At 53.8% G+C, this 21,439-nt stretch overlaps 1 protein-coding gene across 8 annotated transcripts in view; it reads left to right on the top strand.

The window, feature by feature from the left end:
* ETV5 (ETS variant transcription factor 5) overlaps nucleotides 1-21,439 on the top strand; it is a 41,760-nt gene that overhangs the window by 12,789 nt on the left and 7,532 nt on the right. For 2 of the 8 annotated variants that reach the window (XM_005308636.4, XM_005308635.4), the window contains exons 6-11: nucleotides 4,448-4,577; nucleotides 5,514-5,801; nucleotides 12,487-12,746; nucleotides 15,698-15,760; nucleotides 17,297-17,365; nucleotides 17,674-17,843. In XM_005308636.4, the coding sequence (XP_005308693.1) occupies nucleotides 4,448-4,577; nucleotides 5,514-5,801; nucleotides 12,487-12,746; nucleotides 15,698-15,760; nucleotides 17,297-17,365; nucleotides 17,674-17,843 (980 nt within the window). The remainder of the gene's footprint in view (nucleotides 1-4,447; nucleotides 4,578-5,513; nucleotides 5,802-12,486; nucleotides 12,747-15,697; nucleotides 15,761-17,296; nucleotides 17,366-17,673; nucleotides 17,844-21,439) is intronic. The other 6 variants (XM_065556199.1, XM_042853458.2, XM_065556200.1 and 3 more) reach the window with 3 other exon arrangements.

Below are 21,439 nucleotides of genomic sequence, written 5' to 3'. Positions count from 1 at the left end.
CTCAGGGGTAGGATGGCATCTTTCTGTGTTGCTTTTTGAGGGCTCCGGATTAAATTTTGAATCCAAATTAGGGCCCGGTAACAAATACTCAATTCCCGTCTGGACAGTAAAGCCTAGTGGTTGGGAACCAGCTAGCGGGGGATTCACAGTGAAGTTGCTCTATAAAGAGCAGATCTGTCTAAATGACTTTACTGCAAGCAACTCTTCATAGTCATTTCTTGACTGCCCTGTCCACAAACATACAGGTGAGACCCTGTAGAGTGAACCTTAGCTGCTGTTGTGCACTAGGAATCACACCCACAACAGTGGCATCTCCCCACTTCTCAGTCCAGAGTGCTCTAAGAATGGGGCTTGGATTACGATGTCTGACAAGCTGTAACAGTACATTCAGCTGTACAACGGCCAGGTAAACAGCTGGCTGGACAAACGAACCAGGTGTGCGCCGAGGTATTAGTTCTGTAGTTTTTATTCTGCTAATCTGCAAACATTCTGCCCTTTAGTGGGTCTGTTCACTTGCAGGTTAGCAGGTTTCTGCTGTATTCATGCAGTTACGGAGCTGCACTGCACTTAGTCTATGCACTGGCTCCCTGCCGTGCCTCAGAAGCGTTGTCTTCTATAACTAAACAGACGTTTCATGTAGCCTGAGGTGTATTGTAGATATGACAACAGGCCCTCTTTAAACGCATTCCTACAATGAGCTCTCAGGCCCATTCCCCTTCAGCACAGTCACCACAGTTCGGCCCTTTCAGGGTCTGTCTATGCTGCATGCTTAGCCTGGGTCTGTGGGACCCAGGCGTATGTACTAGGTGTTTCCAAGCCAGTTGTTGAGCATTCACGCTGCGTTGGAAGCCTGGGTTTTACAGCTAGTGGACCTGGGAGTCTCAGCCGTGCTAAGGGTCCATACTGCACTACTCAGATCTTCTGACTAGGATCTGCGGCTTGACGTGTGTCCACCCTGCAAAATGACAAGGCTTGGACCTAAGTCCCGGCAGCCCTTGAGCTCTGACCCACCCCCCAGCATGGTCTTAGGACCTGGCCCCTGAATGCTTGCTGATCTGCATCAGACTGATTTGTGTGTGGACAGAAGTAGGGCTTGAGCTTAGTGTGCAGTGTAGACATACCCTCAGAGGGCAGGCTCTGCACCGCCTTTCCCTCTTCTTTGTGCTCCTCCGCTGCCCCAGTGATCACTAACTGCCCTTGCTTTGCACAATGGGAACATGCATTATGCTAAGCACCACCAGACTATTTCTGATGTGGTTATCGCATATCTGATCATCTGGCGGGCTGCCATCATGTCTGCTGTTGATCCCCCTCTGCTGCCTTCTTGTTCATGGAAAGAGCCAGCAAACACCATCATTTGTGCTAAATGGAGTCTGGGGGGAGGGGTTGCTCTGTTTTTCACTCCCTTCCCTACTTGAAAAGGACAGCGCGCAGGCAAGCACAATCCAGTTGCCAACTCAGAAGAGCAACATGTAATGTTCTACCCGTACTCCAGCTGGGAGCTGTGTGGCAATTCTCTTTATGCAGTCAGTAGACTCCCCCAAAGGCTGAGCGACCACCTCCCTCCACACACTTGCTGGGCCAGAATCCTTGTGTTTATCTTTTCCCTTCTTCCCAGAGCTGTGCCCAATACCAGCCGATGGTGGAAGGTCGCTGTCTACACTTAAATTGCAACAGTGGCACAGTTGTAGTGCTTCAGTGTAGCCACTCCCTACAGCCACAGTGGCTATAGTGTTAAACCACTGCCCCGAGAGAGTTTTTCTGTCAACCTCCCACTGTCTGCACCGAGGGGGGTGGAGGGTTAATAGGCTTAACTATGTAGCTGGGAGTGTGTGGATTTTTTCACACTCCTGCTGACATAGCTGGGTAAACATAACTGTTTAGTGTAGACCTGGCCTTAGTCTCTATGTTTTCTGTGCAGGGGCTAAGTTTGACTGGCTGACGTTTCACCGACTGAATGGCCCACTTCCTTTTAAAAGACACAAGGAAAAATCTCAACCGGCTTTTCATAGCTGCGAAGGCCAGAAGGACTGTTATAACCTAGTCTGAGCTCCTGCATGACCAGGGCCGGCTCTTGCTGCCCCCTGCCCCCCCCCCCCCCCCCCCCCCCCCCCCCCCCCCGGCTGGGAGGGCGGCGAGCCCGGCCACGGCCCCGCTCTCCCCGGCCAGCTGGAGCGCCGGGGGGGGAGGGCGCGAGCCCGGCCGCGGCCCTGATCTCCCCGGGTGAGCGCTGCCCCCCTCCAGGTGCTGCCCCACTCCAGGTGCCGCCCCAAGCACATGCTTGGAGGGCTGGTGCCTGGAGCTGGCCCTGTGCATGACACAGGCCAGAGAGCCTCATCCAGTCTTCCCGCTACCCGCAGGGGAACCTGTTGGATTTTTCCAGCCTGATCCCCAGCCTGGTTTGTGTCTAGGACCAGTGGCAGTCCAGTGAAGACAGTCCAGGCCTGTTACTGGAGCAGATAATCCTGCTGGTGGGGTCGGGCCCGAGCTCTTGTTGTCAGTGACTGTTTCAGTGGCTCTCTAGCTCCCTGCAGAGCGGGAAAAGTGTAGTTTCCTGCGGCTTGGTGGTCGTGGGTAGCCGCTGAAGAGACCAGCTTGTAGAATTGTCGCTGTTGTTTCTCAGAGCTGCAGGAATTCTGCTGGTCCATATTAAAGAACTGTGACCACTCCTAGACATCAGTGATACCAGGACAGGAGGAGAGACTGGCTCCCTACTAGATGCCACATGCTACCCTATACGGGGAGTAAATACTGCCCTCCCCCTGTTCCAGGTCAGTCTCCTCTGCCGTGGCTGGTGGGAGAGCTCCTGTCTTGCTTCTGCATTGCTCTCTTGCTCCTTGGGGTGTGGTGCCACCACGCACCCGCTTGCACCGGGTGAATTGCATGGATTGGGGCTCCGGCATCTGCACTGAGATACTCCAGTCCTTTGCTCAGTGGATAACCCCTTCCTCCCCACTCATGATGCACAACCAGATCTTGCTTTGAAGCTGGCTTCTTCAGACTGAACAAGAAGCTTACATACCTCACAGGTCCTGCCTTTCCCAGAATCCCTTGCTATCCAACCTGCTTTCTGGTGGAAATCAGAGCCAGACTGTACTAGGCCTGAAGCTTCCCTTAAAGGGTCAGCATCCTATTAAAGTCCCCTCCGCTCTCCTTCCCAAGCCCCCTATCTGTAGCTGAAGCAGCACAAGTCTCCGATCACTCTGACAAATGGTTTTCCCTTTGTGGGATATGGATGCAGCCTGTATTCCTACATCCTCCTCCACAGGTGACCGGGGCCCAGCCAACGGACTCTGAGGTCCACCTCTGAAAGGCACAGCTGTGCTGCCTCCTTGCAGAGAACAGGCTGGAGGCTTGTCCACCTTTGCTAGCTTGTGTGTCCCTTCTTGGGGGTCCTGGCCCCCTGTGTTCCGAGGCAGTGGAAGGTAGGTCTGCTCGCAGTTACTAAGTAGCATTTGGATTGCAATGATGGTGGCGAGGGTCGCTTTCTGTGCAAGAAACATCGTTGATTCTTGGCCCTCCTGTACCAGGTTGTGCGTCAGGAAGCTCCTGGCTTTCGGGGATGTGCTCAGGCAATAGGAAGTGGGTGTGGATTTTGATGTCCTTGATAGAACAGATTACAGCTAAGAGGCCTGTCTGCTATCTGAAACCACTAAGGCCTAGGTCTACACTACCCGCCTGAATCGGCGGGTAGAAATCGACCTCTCGGGGATCGATTTATCGCGTCCCGTCAGGACGCGACAATCGATCCCCGAATCGACGCTCTTACTCCACCAGCGGAGGTGGGAGTAAGCGCCGTCGACAGGAAGCCGCAGAAGTCGATTTTGCCGCCGTCCTCACAGCGGGGTAAGTCGGCTGCGATACTTCGAATTCAGCTACGCAATTCACGTAGCTGAATTTGTGTATCTTAAATCGACTCCCTCCCTGTAGTGTAGATGTACCCTAAGATACCAAGGCCTGCTCCTTTAAAGTATGGGCCTCTCCCGGTGCCTGGCCAAAACTCCCTACCTCTGCTACTGGGCAACATGCTGTGCACAGTTTCTGCTTGGCTGGCTGCCCTGTAGTCCAGGGGAGGCTGAGTTCCAGTGGTGCAATAAGCAGGTCGCTTGCGAAGGATCCTCTGTGATAAAGGTGGTGTGTGAATGTAAGCCCCGTCTCCCGAACAGTATGTGGGGATCTTGCGTTACTGTCACAAAACTTTGGCTGAAATTTCAGATTTTAAGCATAAAGGGGAGTAAAATTAGAGAGATTCTGCTCTTAAAAAGGATTGTGTTGCGTACTAATTAGTACGTGCAGTTAAGTGTTGTAAGTATCCATCCATTTCCTTCTCCTGCATGGCCCTGCGCTCGTTGAAATCCATGCTAGTGGATTGCAGCAGTAGTCCCAAGTATGGAGACTGAGAAGCTATGATGCATGTTAATCACTTATTTCCCTCCTCTGATTTTAGTGGTACTTCACGCCCCACCTCCGACAAAGATCAAGCGGGAACTCCACAGCCCTTCCTCTGAGCTGTCATCCTGTAGCCGTGACCAGAGTCTCTGTGCTAACTACGGAGACAAGTGCCTCTACAACTATTGGTAGGTAGAACTGAGATTCATCCCCAGGACCGCAGAAGGTGGGGGTGGCCTGGAGACTGGAAGGCATGGAAACCAGATGCTGGAGAATCCATCTGAGACTGATGTTATCACCTCTGTGTTGCTAATGAAAACCCCTCCAGGCTTAGTTGGAAGGGAGATTTGAAAGCGCATTCACTTTGAGAGCTAGCTTCTTACTGATTAAATTCCTGAGCTCATGGAAGTGAGGGCAGTTCCAGGCTGCACAGAGCATCAAACTTCCTTGTGTTTCCATGAGCACTGTTTGCAATTGCTGATTTAAGCCATAAAAACAACTCTAAATACGCAAATGGGCAGGATTGGCTTCTGAGAGAGGTTTCTTTAGGGCTCTTGTATGTTAACACGCACCAAGGCAGTTGTTTAGACATCCAAAGGTTTCCAGGAATCCTGGACAGCACTGTGCGTGCAGGCTCCTTCAGAATGCTCATTTCCCTGGAAACGAAATCTACACGGCTCTCTAACGCATAGTGCCATCTAACTGCTAGTGAGTACTAGGTGATGCTCAGCTGCATGTTAACTACTAGTATCGATTAGCAGAGGTTGGTCCATCAAACAGGTCACAGCTAACTCCTGCAAAACGCACCGAAAAGAGACCTGGGCGGCGGGGGGTGGTGGTGGAATACGACAAGTTATTCTCTTACTTTTCATGAGTGGAAGCTAAAATTATCTTTGAGGAAAACGTGTGGCAAGTGTTAAAGCAGGCCCCTGTGACACAGCCTGTCTGTCACTCTTGTGAAGTACAAAGATTCCCTTGGGGCTGCTAGCGGATCGGGCTGTGTTAGTGCTGTCACTGCCTGACAACCAGGAATGCAAACAAGTCTGGGTTGTTCTGAGCAGTGGGTGAAGCCGCGTCAATGCTGTACTCACTACATCGTGGTCCTCTCCATCTTCTGTTCACAGTGCCTATGACAGGAAGCCCCCTGCTGGGTTCAAGCCATTAACCCCGCCTGCCACCCCCGTGTCCTCTGCCCAGCAGAGTTCCTCGCTTCCTCACCCTCCACCTGCTGCGTCCGTGCAGGCCGCTGCCCATGTTGCCCCAGCAGGCGCGCTGCGGGGGGCTCCCCAGGCGTCGGCCCCGCATGCTCTCCAGGAGCCAAGGCAGCAAACGTTCGCTGTGCCCCGGCCACCTCATCAGCCCATGCACATGCCTAAGATGATGCCTGAAAACCAGTATCCAGCAGAGCACAGGTAATGAGCCAGGTTTGCTTTATCACACGGCGCATGCAAGACGCAGCAAGAAGCCGGGTGTCTTGTGTTCTGAATGCTCTTTCCTCATTGGTTTTGCTCGTTTGACCAGAGATGACATGCGGGGTCACATGCCTCTTCTCCCTCCCCTCGATAACACTGCTGAAGCCTGCTGTCCTCATGTTCTCCGCCCCCCCCCCCCCCCCCCCCAACCCTGGCAGGGATGGGTTGTCTCTTGGTCTCACACCATGTGTTGGGCAGAGGAAATACAGTTTTCTATGGGACGCTGCAGTACCTGTGGCGTAGTTGCTAACATTCCTTCTCCAGTCCTGGAACCCCAGGATTATTGTAAGCTGGGGTGGCTGGCTTGTAACAGCACACTTGTCAAGGTATATCGCCTATTTCAATGTCGAACATTAGGCAACTTTCTCCCCTTTTCCCTCTCCTAACAGAGAGTGAGCCTGGGGCCTGCCTTGTCCTCCCAAAGGGAAAACAGGGTTATCTCTGACTCCAATACAACAGCTCGCTTCTGGAACGCCTTCCTTTGGCTTCACAGAACACTAGAGAATACTGTCTGGGAGCTATGTCTTAGATCTATGCCTAGAGGGCTCTTCTGGCAGTCTGCTCCATTGCCTAAATGATCAATGTTAATACTGGAAACTTCCTTTGCTGTAGTTTACACCAATTACTTGGATCTCTGCAGATTTTTCTCTGAGCTCTTTTCTTTTGAAAAGACGCAGGTCAGCAGCCTTGGAGACTGTCTGGGCTCTTCCCAGAAGAGACACAGCATTAGCCGTGATGGCACTGACCTCCCCCACCCCTGCAATTTCTCTCAAACCCCTATCTGGCTTGGGGGGTGGGGGGGAATGACTTCCTCTAGGGATGAGCTGTTAGTTTGGCGTGTCTGCCCGTTTTGCTCGTCAGACTGATACTACAGTAAATGTGCCGATCAGTACCAGTTGTGGGTTTTGTTGTAGAAGCTAGTCAAACCGCACTTGGACTGGGACCGCTAAACTAATTTGATTTAGGAAATGGAGCAGCCAGTTCTTTGGATTACAAAGCCCCTGGGTGGGATCTGAACTGATTTTATAGAGGTGATAGGTTCTGTTTGCTATCCATTCCCACATTGCTTCTGTCGTCACTTACTGATGGCATTAATTGATTCTCATCTTTAGCAGGGCCGGCTCTGGCTTTTTTGCCGCCCCAGGCAAAAAAGCCTCTGGCCGCGCCTCCCCCCACCAGCGCGACAGGGGAGGGCAGCCGGGGCCCCGGGGGGGTGGGGCGGGGGGCGGAGTGCCCGGCTGGGGCTCCGCTCTCCCCGGCGGCCGGGGCCCCGGGGGGAGGGCAGAGTGCCCGGCCGGGGCTCCGCTCTCCCAGGCGGCCAGAGCACCGGGGGGAGGGCGGCAAGCCCCGGTTGGGGCTCCGCTCTCCCCAGCGGCCAGAGGGGAGGGCGGCCGGAGCCCTGGGAGGAGGGTGGAGTGCCCGGCCGGGGCTCCGCTCTCCCCGGCAGCCGGGGGGAGGACGCCGGGGGGGAGGGCGGCTGGAGCCCTGGGAGGAGGGTGGAGTGCCCGGCCGGGGCTCCGCTCTCCCCGGCGGCTGGAGCCCTGGGAGGAGGGTGGAGTGCCCGGCTGGGGCTCCGCTCTCCCTGGCAGCCAGAGCACCGGGGGGAGGGCGGCGAGCCCCAGCCGGGGCTCTGCTCTCCCCGGCAGCCGGGGGGAGGGTGCTGGGAGGGAGGGCAGCCGGAGCCCTGGGGGGAGGGCGGCGAGCCCCGGCTGGGGCTCTGCTCTCCCCGGCGGCGAGCCCCGGCTGGGGCTCTGCTCTCCCCGGCAGCCAGAGCCGAAGCACCACACTGTGCCGCCCCCGTCCAGGTGCCGCCCCAAGCACAAGCTTGGTGGGCTGGTGCCTGGAGCCGGCCCTGATCTTTAGAACATGCCTTTCACGTATCTGTAGGTACACTTCGGATATCTTGACCCCCTGCCCATCTCTTCCCTAGACTGAACACGTCCCATTGTCTTAAGACCAAGGAGAAATTGTTCTCCAAACCTCGCATAGTATTGCTTTCTTCAATATTCACTAGTTCCCTTAGAACATTTTTATTGTGCTGCCCATACACTAATATAGTACTGACTCAAGCTGAGGATTAATCTGCCTGAGTTAAGGCAGATAATTACCTTCTGCTTTTGCCACGTGACTCCTCCCTTCACAGAGCCAAGTAGATGAGTTTTGGTGAATTGCACTGTTTCTCTGTTCCTGTTCGAAGTTTAATGCACATATGAAAACTGCAGAGCCTGGATTTTTTTTTTTTTTTTTTTTTTTTTAAACGGGCTTGTTGCAACATTTGTCACTTCCTGCAAGAATCTCAGCTGCTTTCTTCCTTCTTGAGAACATCCTCTAGTGGAGCCAGCACCCTGCCGCCCTGTTCACACGGCCTTGCCAAAACTCCTGGCTGAACATCCTCCACCCTGGTTCAAGTCCTCCAAGCTTTGGGGGTGACGTGCTAGGAGTATTTGTGTGTTCTGCAAAACAAGGCAACATTCCCAACATGTTTTTTTCCACTTCACCCCAACTTTCCAGCAATGCAGATCACAATGCAAAGCCCTCCTCTGCAGTACCACTTTCTTGCTCATCTGTCGATGTAGTCATTCTCTCCTGTCTGGAAATCACTTGACAGTCGTGCTTCCTTGACCTCGGATTATTGTGTTGCTTTTATCACACTTCTGCAGTTTGTTGGGATTGTACTGTGTATTTTAACCATAGCCTCCCAAGTGCTTGTAAACCTTCCCGTTGCTGAGTGTCTGACACTGCTCCACGTTGTCTCTACTCAGTCCATTGCTAGAGAGCACCGTGACAACCTACTTAGTTCTACCTTTCAGCCCGATGCTGAATTTTATCAGTTACTCTGCTTGACTCTTGCCAAGCTGTGTATCCATCTTATTCCAGCAAAGTCCCAGATAGAGCTATGTGGAACATATCTGCACACACAAGACCGGCTGCAGTGCCAAAGATGTGCAAAAAAAGCATCTGGATTCAACCTAGTTTCAACAGTTTGTTTGCTGTTTGTTCATGTCCTTTTTCCTTAAGCTGGTGCTGCTAGAACCTAGGTAGGTAGATTGCTTTAAAAGACCTAGATGGGCTTTTGCCTAGTTCAGGGGGCAGGAAGTCTGCATCCTCATCTGTATTCCTTAGTCTGGGTTATCCACGCCATTGATTTATTCCCTCCGAAGTGCCACAGATGTGCATGGCGGAGAATTCTTTAAAGATGGGATCTGCTGAAATAACGGGGGAATGGAAAGCGGGGGGCTGGTTCACTACAAATTGAGCTGGCCTGTCTATCTGTCAGGTTTCCCTATTTCTGCCTCTGTAAACGGGCGCTTCGTTTTCTGTCTCCACTGCGGGATGTGGATCGATCCCACAGAGGAACAGGCAGGGCAGGCGGGGGCTATAGTCAAATGAAGGTCAGTGCACAAAGTTGGCCACGCTTTATTTTAAGCAGGATGAGATGTGAAATGCTTCCCTAATCTGCACAAGTGGAAACCATAGGAACACAAGTCAACACTGGGTTTCAAAAGCTGAGCCCACCTCCCTGGATATCTCTGCTCTCATCTTTCTCTCCTCGCTTCCCCTCCCCCCCCCACCATCTCCAAAAAAGCCCTAGTGAATGGCACTAGCATCTGAGGTCGCCTTGCAGCCCCCAGGGCTGCGAGCTCCAGACGACCTGACAGCTATGCTTCAGCTACTGGCTCGCGCCCATCCGGAAGTGCCTCTTCCTGCAGAGGCCATACCACCACAGTGCTAGAGTTTCAGGCTGAAAGGTTAGAGGGGCATCCATCGGAAGTGGAGTAATCCAGGCCCGTCAGCTGCAAAGGATCCAGTTACAAAGGTCCCAGGGGCCTTGGTGCTTGGGAAAGGAACTGATTGGTAGAGATCGCCTTTCAAGGTGCTGAGATGTTAAGCAGCAAATTGTGGGTGGGGGCTGGGCTGGGCTCCTGTTCACATCTCTCCCAAGTCACAGCACTCAGCCTCTGGAGCATTACAAATAGGGGCGGATGCCTTTCACATCCTGATCTCCTCCCCTGCAGGCACTGGCTGGGGGTTCCCCGGCATACCCCCTGCCCGGGTACAGCAAATCAGAACTTGTGCCTGCTGCTGGCACACGCCTGGGCACCTTTCAGTGGCTTCCTTAACTGGAGCGTTAAGGATCCAGGAAGGATGTGCGACAAGGTTCAGCAGCAGGTCACTTGGCTAGAGGTGCCTCAGATGGGTTGTGTTCTGCAATGGCCCAGGTTGATCTCTGCCAACTTGAGCATCCACGAGAGCTCAGAGGCCCACACCCCACCAGAGAGTTAAATGCTTAATCCCAGCCCCAGAGGCAGATTAGAGGCCACTTGGCTTTCTCAGGTTGGAATGGATTCAGCATTATGTAATTGCCAGCTCCTCAGTCCAAGCTGTGTGACAGCGCAGGAGCAGAACATCCTGGGGCTCTTCTCTCCTCTGTCCCCTGTCCATGGGGTCTTGTCCTCAGCAAGGGGTAGGAACGGGGCTCCCTGGTCTCCTGGGAGGCAGGTATTCGTCTCACATGCCTGCTGTAAGGTCATGGTCAAGTGGGCCCGTCTTCTGGGGCCTAGACCTTGCCATAGCCACGTCTGTGTGAATTTCCTTGATGCAGGCGGCCTTGTTTACCAATAGCTGGCTAGCGGGCTCTTGACCAAGGAGCTAGGAGTGATGGCCTGCCAGGAGGGGCTGAACGGACTTGCTCCGAGTGCCCCACCCATGAAGATGGTAAACGTCCCTGAGAGGCAGGGGAGGGCAGTGACGTGTCACTCCCCTACCCTCATCTGGATGTAGCCTGGTGATAGCTCCCATAGCAGCACAGGAGGCAGGTGTGGGGAGGGGCCGAAGGCCAAGCTGCGCTGGCTGAGAGTGTGTGTTCCCCTACTTGGATGACTGGCTAATCCAGGGCAGTGTGGCACAGGTTACATCTCCTGATTCCATCACCAGTGTTTTTGATGAGCTACCCAGGTACCAGGTTGTGCCTGGGGAGTGGAGCACTTGGGAGCCGGGCCGGATGTTGGAGGGAGTGAAACAGGTTTGTCCGGGCTGGGCCTGCCCCACCTCTCATGAGCATCTCTTGACTTGGTCTGCACAAAAACTGCTTGAATGCTGCCTTCGCCTGCCTGAGTCTGCCATGGGCTAAATCTATCTGGGCCCACATGGCTGCTGGTTTTGTCTTATCTTGAGTGGGGTTGACAAGGGACTACAGAGACCCTGATCATAAAGTACACGTAGGACTTGGTAGCCTAACTGCACCCCATTTAAAAAGCCATCTGCATTGTGGGAGACCATGGCGGTCCTGAGAACGTTGCTAGTTCGGTTTGAGCCACGTTGCTCCTGTGATGAGCTAACTTCGTGTGTGGAAAGCCACTTTCCAGTGGAGGTGACTGTGGTGCTCTCAACGAGGGAGCTCCTGGCTCACCATCTACCCTGTCCTCCAAGGAGAAGATGGTACTGCGGTGCCATGGGAGACTCTTCCCCAAGATGGTGTTTTGAACTCTACGAAGGCTGTAGCCCTGCCAACGTCCTTCCCACAATGCTGCTTCAATTCCACAAGGCCCTTCTCCGCATGTTTGGTGTCGCAGGATCATCGGGGCTCTAACATCCCACTTCTCCTTTCATGTGCCCCAGGTCCCCAGGTAAAAGGCTGGCTGAATGCGAGTCATTGCTGTGAGCTGGCCCACTGACAGCTGCCAGCAGGTGTCTCTCCCCTCGGCGCTTACAAGGGCCTTGCCCTCCTCTCCCCTCTGTTACTATGTCCCCTGGCTTTGGGTCATTCTGTGGAGGTGATGGGCTTGCTTTCTTTGGACTGTCTTTGCTTCCCACTGGCTGGAAGGGTCCATGTGTGGTAGCTAGAGCCTTTGGGGGGATCAAGACATAGTTTTTCCCCCCAATGCAATATGGCTGCCTGTAGAGACCAAAAACCTTAGAGCTCGGGGGCTCTATCTGTCTCTCCCTGGGGAGTAAGAAGCCCAGGACTGAAAATCCTGCCATAACTGCAGAGAAGCAGGGTTACAAGCTGTCCCTCACCTCTCTTTAAAAGACCAAACTAGGCCCTTGGCCCAGCCCTGACTGGCAGCAGCAGCAGCATGGTCCCAGCCACATGGGAAACCTCCCATCTGACCTAGTTCTCAAACTCCATAATTCTCTGCTATAGAGTCTCTGTGCAGCTACCTGGTAGGAGCTGGTTCCTGCCCGTGAATGGCTTGAGAGGCAATTGGGGTACATGAATGCCCCCGAGCCCTACCTATAAATGCCCTCTCCATCCATTCCACAGTGGTTCCATATTGGCTCCCAGGGTGGGAGTGGGACCAATCCAGTCTTGGTCTCTGAGGATTGCTCAGAAACCTAAGGCTGCAGCTAGTTAGCTCAGAATTGCAGCTCAGCCTCTGTTTCAGAGGGCAAGTGCATTTGACACCTGTAATCTCTAGTTAATGAACGTCTTTGGTGGGGTCCCTGGGCATTGCCAGTAGCGGCTAGCAGTGGGGAAAACCAGGCTAGGTATTCTACTTTTGTCAGGGTAATGGGCGTGAGTTCTTGTGGGCTGCCTGTTTGGCAGAGCTGGGAATGGATGGTTTCACCGTACGGTAACATATCTCTCTCTCTCTCTCTTTTTCTCCCCCACCCCACCCCAAAGGTTTCAGAGACAGCTGTCTGAGCCCTGCCATCCTTTCCCTCCTCCGCCAGGCCTTCCTGGAGACAGTCGCCCAGTCTACCACAGGCAGATGTCCGAACCTATAGTCCCAGCCGCTCCGCACCCTCCTCAGGGATTCAAACAAGAGTACCATGATCCCCTCTATGAGCACGGTGTCCCGGGCATTCCAGGGCCTCCAAGGCATGGATACCAGTCTCCAATGGGCATTAAGCAGGAGCCCAGGGATTACTGCATTGACTCAGGTTTGTATGGGAGTTGGAGATGCCACTGAAAGGTTTAGCCAGGACCGCACCTTGGTGCTTTTGCTGTAGTGTTCCTCGTGCGCAGGACCCTGGGCCCCAGGGCTTCACGAAGGCTGTTGAGCACCCTCGTCTGAGGAATAGACCCCATTTGGAACTTGCGGACCTCAGCCAGAGTCTGTAGGGAGTGCGGCGTCTCGGAAAGGGAAGCTGCTCCCTAGGGTGGAGTGCAGGCACTGCAGCAGCTTCAGAATGCTGTCAGGGGGAGCGTGGAGAAGTCACTCCCCATGGCTCTTTTGAAGCCGAACAGCATATTGGTTCATGCCCTAAGCTGGAGCAGGCGCTGCTATGCTCTCTCAGTTCGCTGGGTGATTTCCAAGCACAGCGAGGGACCGATGGGGAAGGGAACAGCAGTGTTTATATACAGCAGCCTGTTGGTTTTCTCATGCCTACAAAATGCCTCCAAAGAACCCCTGCTGGCAGTAGGTCAGTGCCCAGGCTTTGCTGAGGCCCTGTGGAAGGAAGAGCCTTCTGCCCGTAACCTAGCACCCTGTTCGCAAGCCGTCTGTGTGGCTGGAGTCCTTCCCCGAATGGCTGGGGTGGGGAGCAGGTTGATGCAGCGAGTTCCAGCTGATTCACGCACTCCAGGCTAGAGCCAAGCTGTATCTCTCCCCATCTCTCAGCCAGCACTGGGGTGCTGCAAAGTACCACTAGCTCTGCCGCGCTAGGAGAGGAACGGAGCTGCAGTTGGCCCACCTGCCTCTGCTGAGGTTTAGCTGGCAACTTCCTTGAAGGTGTCTTGATAATGTTGCATTAAAGCGGTGACCTGTGTGACCTCAGCGCTTCCCACTGCGGGTGTGGGAAACCGCGCCCCACACGCTGCCTCCGAGAGCTAATGTCTAACCGAGTTAGAATGTCAGATGACTCTTTTTTTTGTATAAAGAACAAGCATCAGGCACTCAACAGATGTTGCTGTATCTAAGCACCAGTAATCTGCACAGCGGTCCTGCTCAACCGCGCTGCAGACCTGTGTGCAGAAACACCGCCTCCTCCCCTCCTTCCCTTAGCTCACAGGGGCAAAGGTTATCTGAGAACACAGAGTTATGTGGGCTCGGGCTAAGCTTTCCCCTTGGCCCCAGGTAGCCGACTCTGTTGACCCATAGTGTGATTTCTGCTGGCTGCTGACCGTGCAGGGCCTAGCTACACAACAGAAAATCCTCTAATCGCCTTAGGCCTAAAAATACGGTGACCTCTCAAAGGCAGGATTGGATGCAGTCGTCAGCAACAAACTGGAGCAGATGTGTGGGGGGGAGGGGATCTAAATTTTTTGAAGGACTCTTGTTTATCTTCAACTTTCCTCCCTTCTCGTGTTGCTTGAGCTATTTGGGAGAAGACTAAATATTGGGCTTGTTCTCTTTTAAGACCATCTATTACCGTGGATTGTTGAAACAGACCTTTCCCTATTGAGTGTCTCCAAATCGCCTTTGCAAGTCAATTTGGATTGCCTTTTCCAAACCAGGAAAGAGCCTGTACTTTGTGCTGATAACCTCTCCCTACTCATTTTGAGACCGCATGCCATTGCAAAGAGATGGGAGTGAATGAGAAGGGGGCTGTCCCCTGTAGGAAGAGGAGAGAAGAGCTGGTTTATAAGACCTCCAAGATAAATATGCTGTACCTGCAGTTGCAGTATCCTATTCATGCCCACAAATTCAGGACACCTCAGTTTAGTCTCGGATTTATCTTTCACGTTGAATCTGAGGGGGGTAAATAGTCACGTGGGCTAGGAATAGTTCAGAGCTATGAGCTGGCCTGGAGGCTTCTAATTTCCTAGATGAGGGGGAGTTCTTTTTTCAGAGAAGTCTTCAGGTCAAAGCGAACATTGAGTGAATGATCAATCTTTCGAGCAGTCCCTGAAATCTTGTGTGCAGAGCTCTCACCTCTTGAGCGCCTCTTGCTGCTGTGTGCAGTACTGCAGCCCTCTTCCTGACCCCAGGGCCCCATGTAGGTTGTTGCTCTCACCTGGCGGGTCTTCAGCGGTTCAGCCTCTGGCTGGTCACACAATCAAAACGAACCCTTCCAGGGTAGCAAAAGTCCAGCAAAACTGTCTGTCTGCCCTCACCTCGGTCTTCAGCCCCGGCTCTGGGCCCTTTAAACTCAGCCCTCAGGTTGGGCTGCCAAACGAGCCTTGTCCCCATCTTGGGTTTGACACCACTTCCCTGGGGAGGGGGGGAACATGGCACCCCCACTGCTCTGGGTGCCAGCCAAGGGTCCCAGCAGCCACTATTCATTGCTGCTGCTTCCCTGGGCCTCTTCCCACCTGGACCCTTTAGCCTCCTCCCTTAGCTTGGGGTTGATGTTCCCAGGGTGCCTCTCTTTCCCAGCTTAAGCAAGTGCAGCCAGGATCAAACCCTGGCTGTCCCTTGAGCTCCTGTGGCCAGAGAGGAATGCCCGTCCCTCTGGTCCCAGCTGAGCTCTGGCTACTTCTGGGAGGCCTCTCTAGGCAGGCCTGGAGGACCCGCCCTCTGCTGCTTCTGCCCTGAGTGGGGGTGGTAGGGACAGGCCCTGCCATAGGGTGCCGGGAAGACAGGGTGCGCCCTATCATATGTCACCACAATAAAATTGCTTGTAGGGCTGCGTGATATCGTGGGGTTTCCTGCTCGCATGGCGCTGCCAATCCCGGGTGGGAGGCATGCAGAGTGCCGAGGAGCACCGCTAGGGCCCCGGAAGGACACTCCAGCCTGTGACAGGGTGACACTGACCCCACCCAGCAGGCAGAAGTGCTAAGCCATTGCACCTGTTGACCACGTGCACAGCGGCTATGTAACAACCCCGCACTGCCGCCCCCTATACCCCCCAGGAATATCTCAGCACGCTGCTTCTGCTGTGCCATGTGGCCAGGGTGTAGCGCTGCCTGGTTGAGCGCAGGCTTAACTCGGCTGTTGTTTTGATTGCAGAAGTGCCTACCTGCCAGTCGTCATACATGAGAGGAGGGGGCTACTTCCCCACGGGCCAGGAGGGTAAGTGTGCACGTGTGTACACAAGACTTAGCACTGCGGGGATGGTCATGGGCGCACAGTTGCGTGTCATTGACTGGGGCAGAAGGTTGTGGAGGCTGCTGACACAAAGAACCCTGAGAAGTGTCCCTTGACAATGCTACTACAGTAACAGAACCACCACTGCTTTAGAAAGGGAGAAGCCTAGGAACTTCCCTGGTTCAGGTACCCACCCATCTGTAGCTTCCTTTCTGTACTGGGGTGAGTCCAGCACCACTGTGAAAGCAGGTGAATAGCAAACCAGCATCACTGCTGATTTAGAGATCCAATCTGCCCCTTACCAGGCACTCTGTATCCTTCCGTACGACTGTTGAGACTCCCATTTACCGCAGCATGAGTTCTTCCTTCCTGCCTCGCTCTTGGGTGTATTAAACGGTGGTACGGGCGGCTGTGCCTGATGCAGCTGCTAATAATAGTGCGTCTCCATTTCAACTGACACTTCACCTGAGCTAACAGACCATCCCAGCTGTGTGAGAGAGCAAGGGGAAACCACGCTGCCTTGCTCAGCCACACATCTTGACGGCCGCATACTTGCCTGTACCCTTTAGTCTGGGATAACATGCCTGATAGAGACAGTAAAAGGGTTTTCAGTTACTGGAGCTATATGGGGTGGGGAAGAGGAGAAATCCGAACGGTATTTGGCCAGCGGAGTGGCTTTCAGCTTGCTCACTGAACTAGTCTAGACAGGTTTTCTGCCAGCAAATAGAATCTAACATTCTGAGGGCCAGGCCGAGTGAGCCGATGCACCGTTTAGCCCAGAAAAGGGACTGTGCTTGGATGTGCTTCTTGCAAGTGAAATGTGCTGACTTTCTAAAGCTGTTAGCTTCATGCCTGGCCTCAAGGTGAAGGGGAGGAAACCAATCCATGCTCCAAATCTGCCCACAAACCAGTAGGGTTTGGGCCTGAGCATTAGATAAGTCCATCCAAAAGGCAGGTATGAATGAGTTTGTGCAGTCAGGAATATGGCTTTTTTACAGGTTCTAACTCTCCAGTAGTGCCTTTGCTAACCCCGGCACAAAGGTCCTGCTTGGTTTGTAGCCTGGAATCCAACCAAGGCCGTGTTTGTGGCTATGGCGCTGTAGCAGCTGGGATTTCACTGGTCTCAGCTGGGTCTTTCGTGCATTCTCAATGGTCTCCTGAAAGCCTTTTTAGTGTGTTTGTTTTGCTGAGCTGGCTGATAAACAGTCAGCGTTTATTAATGCCACTGGCTGCCTGTCCCGGTAGGATGGTGGGGAAACATTCTGCTAGAATGTGGAGATCTGGATTCATACCAGACAAATTTCAGTTTTCAAAGAAACTGCGTAAGATGGGCCTCAAATAAAGCCACAGCGCTCTGTAAGCAAAGGGGGTAGCTAGCAGATGTCCAGGAGATTTCTGATCTGGGGTTTGGTTGGTTCAATGGCACAATCAGCTAATCACACCTCTGCACCTATAGCATACATGCTTCAGCTCCGCTCTCAGGTCTGGACTGCGGAGCTAATGGCCATGCTTTCCTCCTAGGATTTTCCTACGAAAAAGATGCCCGTTTGTACTTTGATGACACCTGCGTGGTGCCGGAGAGGCTGGAAGGTAAGACACTGGCTGTAATGCGGCAGGGTGGGGGAGGGAGGCAGGCATGGAGCTGCCTCATAGAATTCCCATGGCCGGCTCTTCTGACAAAAACAGGGTAAGAAACCCAAGCCAGTGGCAAAAGGATGCCAGAGCTGGGTTCTGTAGCCAGGCCCCACTCTCTCACCATGGCATGGTGACATCCTCGGGCAGTCTTGTTCTAGGGCTAGAGACCAGCCAGGCTGGCTCCAAGTGCAGGAGACAGCAGGTCAGCAGCGAGCCTGTGGTGTTGGGAGCAGGTGATCTAACACGTCTCTCCTCCCACACAGGGAAAGTGAAGCAGGAGCCCACCATGTATCGGGAGGGGCCTCCATACCAGAGACGAGGGTCACTGCAGCTCTGGCAGTTCCTGGTCACACTCCTGGATGACCCGGCCAATGCCCACTTCATTGCCTGGACAGGCCGGGGCATGGAGTTCAAGCTGATCGAGCCCGAAGAGGTACGGAACCGGACACGGGACTTGCCAGTAGCTGCTGGCTTGGTTACAACCCAGAAACAAAGGCCTCTGTTCCCAACTCGCTTCCCCCTGAGCGCTCTGGGCATTGCCTGGTGCAGTGTGGGGGGGAAACAGCGGGGGACGGATTGAGTCTAATGGGGTTTAATACTTTACTGGAAACGGATGACTAGCTTGGAGCCTCAGGCTGATCAGGGCTCTCTCCTTTCCACCCATCTTGCTCCCTAAATGGCAGGTGGGACGGGGGGGTGGGATAGGGAACATCTTTGCTGGGGACATGGAGTGTGCTCTGGATCTCCAGAGGGGAGACCCATGGGCACTGTGAGCAGGGGCTGTGTACAGTGGCTTTGCAGCCTCTTGAGGGAGGCTGGATGAGGTAGACAGAGCCTTGGGATGGAGCAAATGTAGCCTTCTTGGTATATGCTTGGGCAGTGGTGGGGAAGTCTGGCTCTTTCCCAATGCTGGAGGAGGTTTGAGACTCTGGCTCCCCTGGGACAGGGGCGCTAAGCTCTCCGTTTGTAGAGTCAGTACTGGGCTAGCCATGCAGTCTGCCTCACACTGGAAATGCAGAGGGCACAGATGGGGTGAGTGCTGGAGCTTGAGCAGGAATATGGAGGTAGATTTATGGTTGATGCTGGGGTCTCAATCACTGTAGTGGAAACATCCAGCAGTGAGAGAGTTCATGTTGATATTTAGACTGTCCTCACTAGGTTTCAGAGTCAACATACAGCATAGTGAGGGTTGAGGAGCAGTTCCCATCTCTCAGAGCTGCCTCTGCTATGCTTCCTTCCTGTGGGTGAAGGGAGTGTGTTTTCTGTTTGCTTACTTGGGGCTGTTTTGCTGCTCCAAGGGCTAGAATGGTTTTCAAATGGACATGTAGATTCTGGAGCAAGGGCATGATTCTGCAGCAGGGCACTACAGGCAATCGCAGGTGTAGTGGCCATGACACATGCAAGTCCTGCCAGCAGTGTAGTCTGTAGCTTTTATTTTACATTCAGTCTGCTTTTGAGTGGTCTTCAAGATGTAAAAGCCAGCAATGCTGTCTCCATTGGCAACTGGAGCAATTAACCTGCAACTTCCAGCCCCAATTCCCATCTCAGCAGACACCGAAAAGCAGAACTGTCATGTGGAAATATGTCCCTCCTGCCCCAAAACAGCTGGGAATCCAAAATAGGGCCGTTTCGACTGCAAAGCACAAAGGTGTAATGGGGGGTTACTGCTGTGATGCCAGTGTAAGACATACCCTGCTCAGGTCCGTCTGCTTAGGGGCCCATATTCCCACCGGCAGTGACGGTGCTTTGCCCAGGGCTGAGACGCACACGTTGCCTTTGGAAGAGCGTTCCCTCTTGTGAAAACCAGAGTGCCTCCTCCGCAGCCCCTGTTCATTTGTCTTTCACCCACAGGATCCCATTGCTTGGTGACCCTGTGTAGGGCCCTGTGTCACAGCTTGTTGTCGGATCTTCTCCCGCCTGTAACACAGCCCAAGGGGAACATGTTGAACAGATGGCACAAGCCCAGGTCTCCATGCGTCCTGCTATGCCAGAGCCCCAGATTGGTAGCAAGCAATCTGCCAACCAGGAGCCCTGGGTGCTTGTCATTATCTCCTATGCTGTAGCAGCCAGTTCATGCGCTCTCCCCGGGCACTCCGTGAGAATCATTCCTTCCCTTTCACTCTAGCATGTTGCCTTCCCTGCCCACGTGGCCCTGGGCTGGCCCAGCACTTGCCGGGTGCATTGGACACCTAGCAGGGTCCATGAGGTTTCCAATGTAGTTGTCGGCTCTGCCCTGGTGATGCCCAGTGCCTTCTTGGGTTCTTGGATCGCCCTCTGTGAGGAGCATTGGGGCACGTTTGCAGGGTGACGCAGAGGAAGAAGCAGTTTAAGTAATTGAAACCAGCTGCATCGCTGAGCAGTGCACTCTGGGTAATGATCCATAATCTCTATTGCGCCGTGCATGGAAATTGTGGTTTTCAAACGGCTTTTTTGGCAGGCTCCCTAATCAAGTGGCTTTGATTGTCTTCCAGTTGAGCACCCTCTGAACGCTGACAGGCGGCTCTTCAGTCTGTAAATGCTTTTGCCATGAGTCTGCTTTTATTGCCTTTGAGGGGGGAGGATGGAGTTAAGGGGGGGATGCAAGTGGGGGGGTGGAACATGTGGCAAAAACCCACTGGAGCGCAAGGAGCCGTGGTCCCTGGGATGCCGCTGCCTCTCCTTTGTGGAGGAGATAGGACAGGAGTCATGTAATCTCCTCCAGCCAAGAGCAAGCTAGGCAGGGAAGCCAAGCTCTCTTCTGTCAAAGTGCTAACTAGCCCGCACGCTCCTGGAGCCGTCCCCAGCCAGGGCCTGGCTAGCCGTGAGTAGGCCTCACGGGGCTCACCAGCGCACAGAGTCATGCAGCGGTGAGACAGACAGAGCTCTTCTGTGGCCCCCTCCATTAGCGGAGCCTTGGTGCTGGAAGACGATTACGTAACCATAGCTACCGGGCTGCTTGGAAGCCCTGCGTGTACAAACACTCGCTTGTTGCATATGGAAGTGATGGCAGGAAGAGGCTGTGACTGAACAGATAGCGTGCTCTGGAGGCACTTCCAGAGCTGGGCTGTGGGGAAGGAGTGGGGGGGTGCTGTCCTGCCTACAGTGCTGTAGCACCTTACAGCTTTCACTGAGGAAAGGCCGGTGGGGGGTGGAGTGATAGCCGGGCTTCCTTTTCCCTCCAGAGGTCGCATCTTTGCTTTGAAGTGCTTAGATTTCTAGCAAATAAGTCGTTGCTGTTCTGCTGCCCCTTGTTAAACAGACTGAGTGTCTGTGTTAGTAGGAGCTGGCTCTGCAATCTGTGTCCATTCCCTTCCACGAGCCATGAACAGAGACCAAATCACTGAACCTTATGGAAGAGGGATCACCATTTCCTCTTAGGCTTGGAGCAAGGAAAGGGATGGAGAGAGATGTTACGTTCCACAGGTGTGGCTTGGGAGGCTAAACCCAGGTGCCTCTCTGATTAGCTAGGCCAGGTATACCTTTGCCCTGATTTTTAAACAGCTGAAGAGGAGAGCAGCTCCCCCACCTACTAGCCACTTCGCTGCTGTAACTAGAGGTCCTTGGGCCAGTTTCTCACACCTCTGCAACTCACCTGGTGAACAGAAAAGGGTTTCCCCCAACCTGAACATTGGCCAGGGGGATTTACCTGCTCTGCCAGTCAGTGCTGCCATTTGAACTGCTCTGTTTTCAGCTCGGGTTGCCGCCTCAAGCCTCTGCGTGCATTTCCCCTCTGTTACAATGCCTCAGGTGGACGGGGTTTGGCTTAGTGCACTTAGTGTCAGGAAATCCCATTAATCTATCTCCAAGTGGATAATGGTGCCGCGTGGCTTATTGTCCATTCCAGAAATCCCTGGGGAAGGGGCGGATTGGTTGGCAGCAGCCTCATGTCATCAGATTCCTGCTCCCGAAGGGAACGGAAATGAGTAAACCTCTTCAGGCTACTCCGGAATCTGCTTCGAAATGATTGGGTTCTCTTGCAGCCCATTAGCAGCTCCTGCCTGTGGCTGCCTCTCTCAGGTTTCTGAGGTGACCATTCTAGTAATTCCTTAT

Source organism: Chrysemys picta, chromosome 9 (genome assembly GCF_011386835.1).
Source record: "Chrysemys picta bellii isolate R12L10 chromosome 9, ASM1138683v2, whole genome shotgun sequence".
Classification (NCBI taxonomy): Eukaryota; Metazoa; Chordata; order Testudines; family Emydidae; genus Chrysemys; species Chrysemys picta.
The sequence above is the reverse complement of the archived record's forward strand: the minus strand, read 5'-3'. Positions and strand labels throughout refer to the sequence as shown.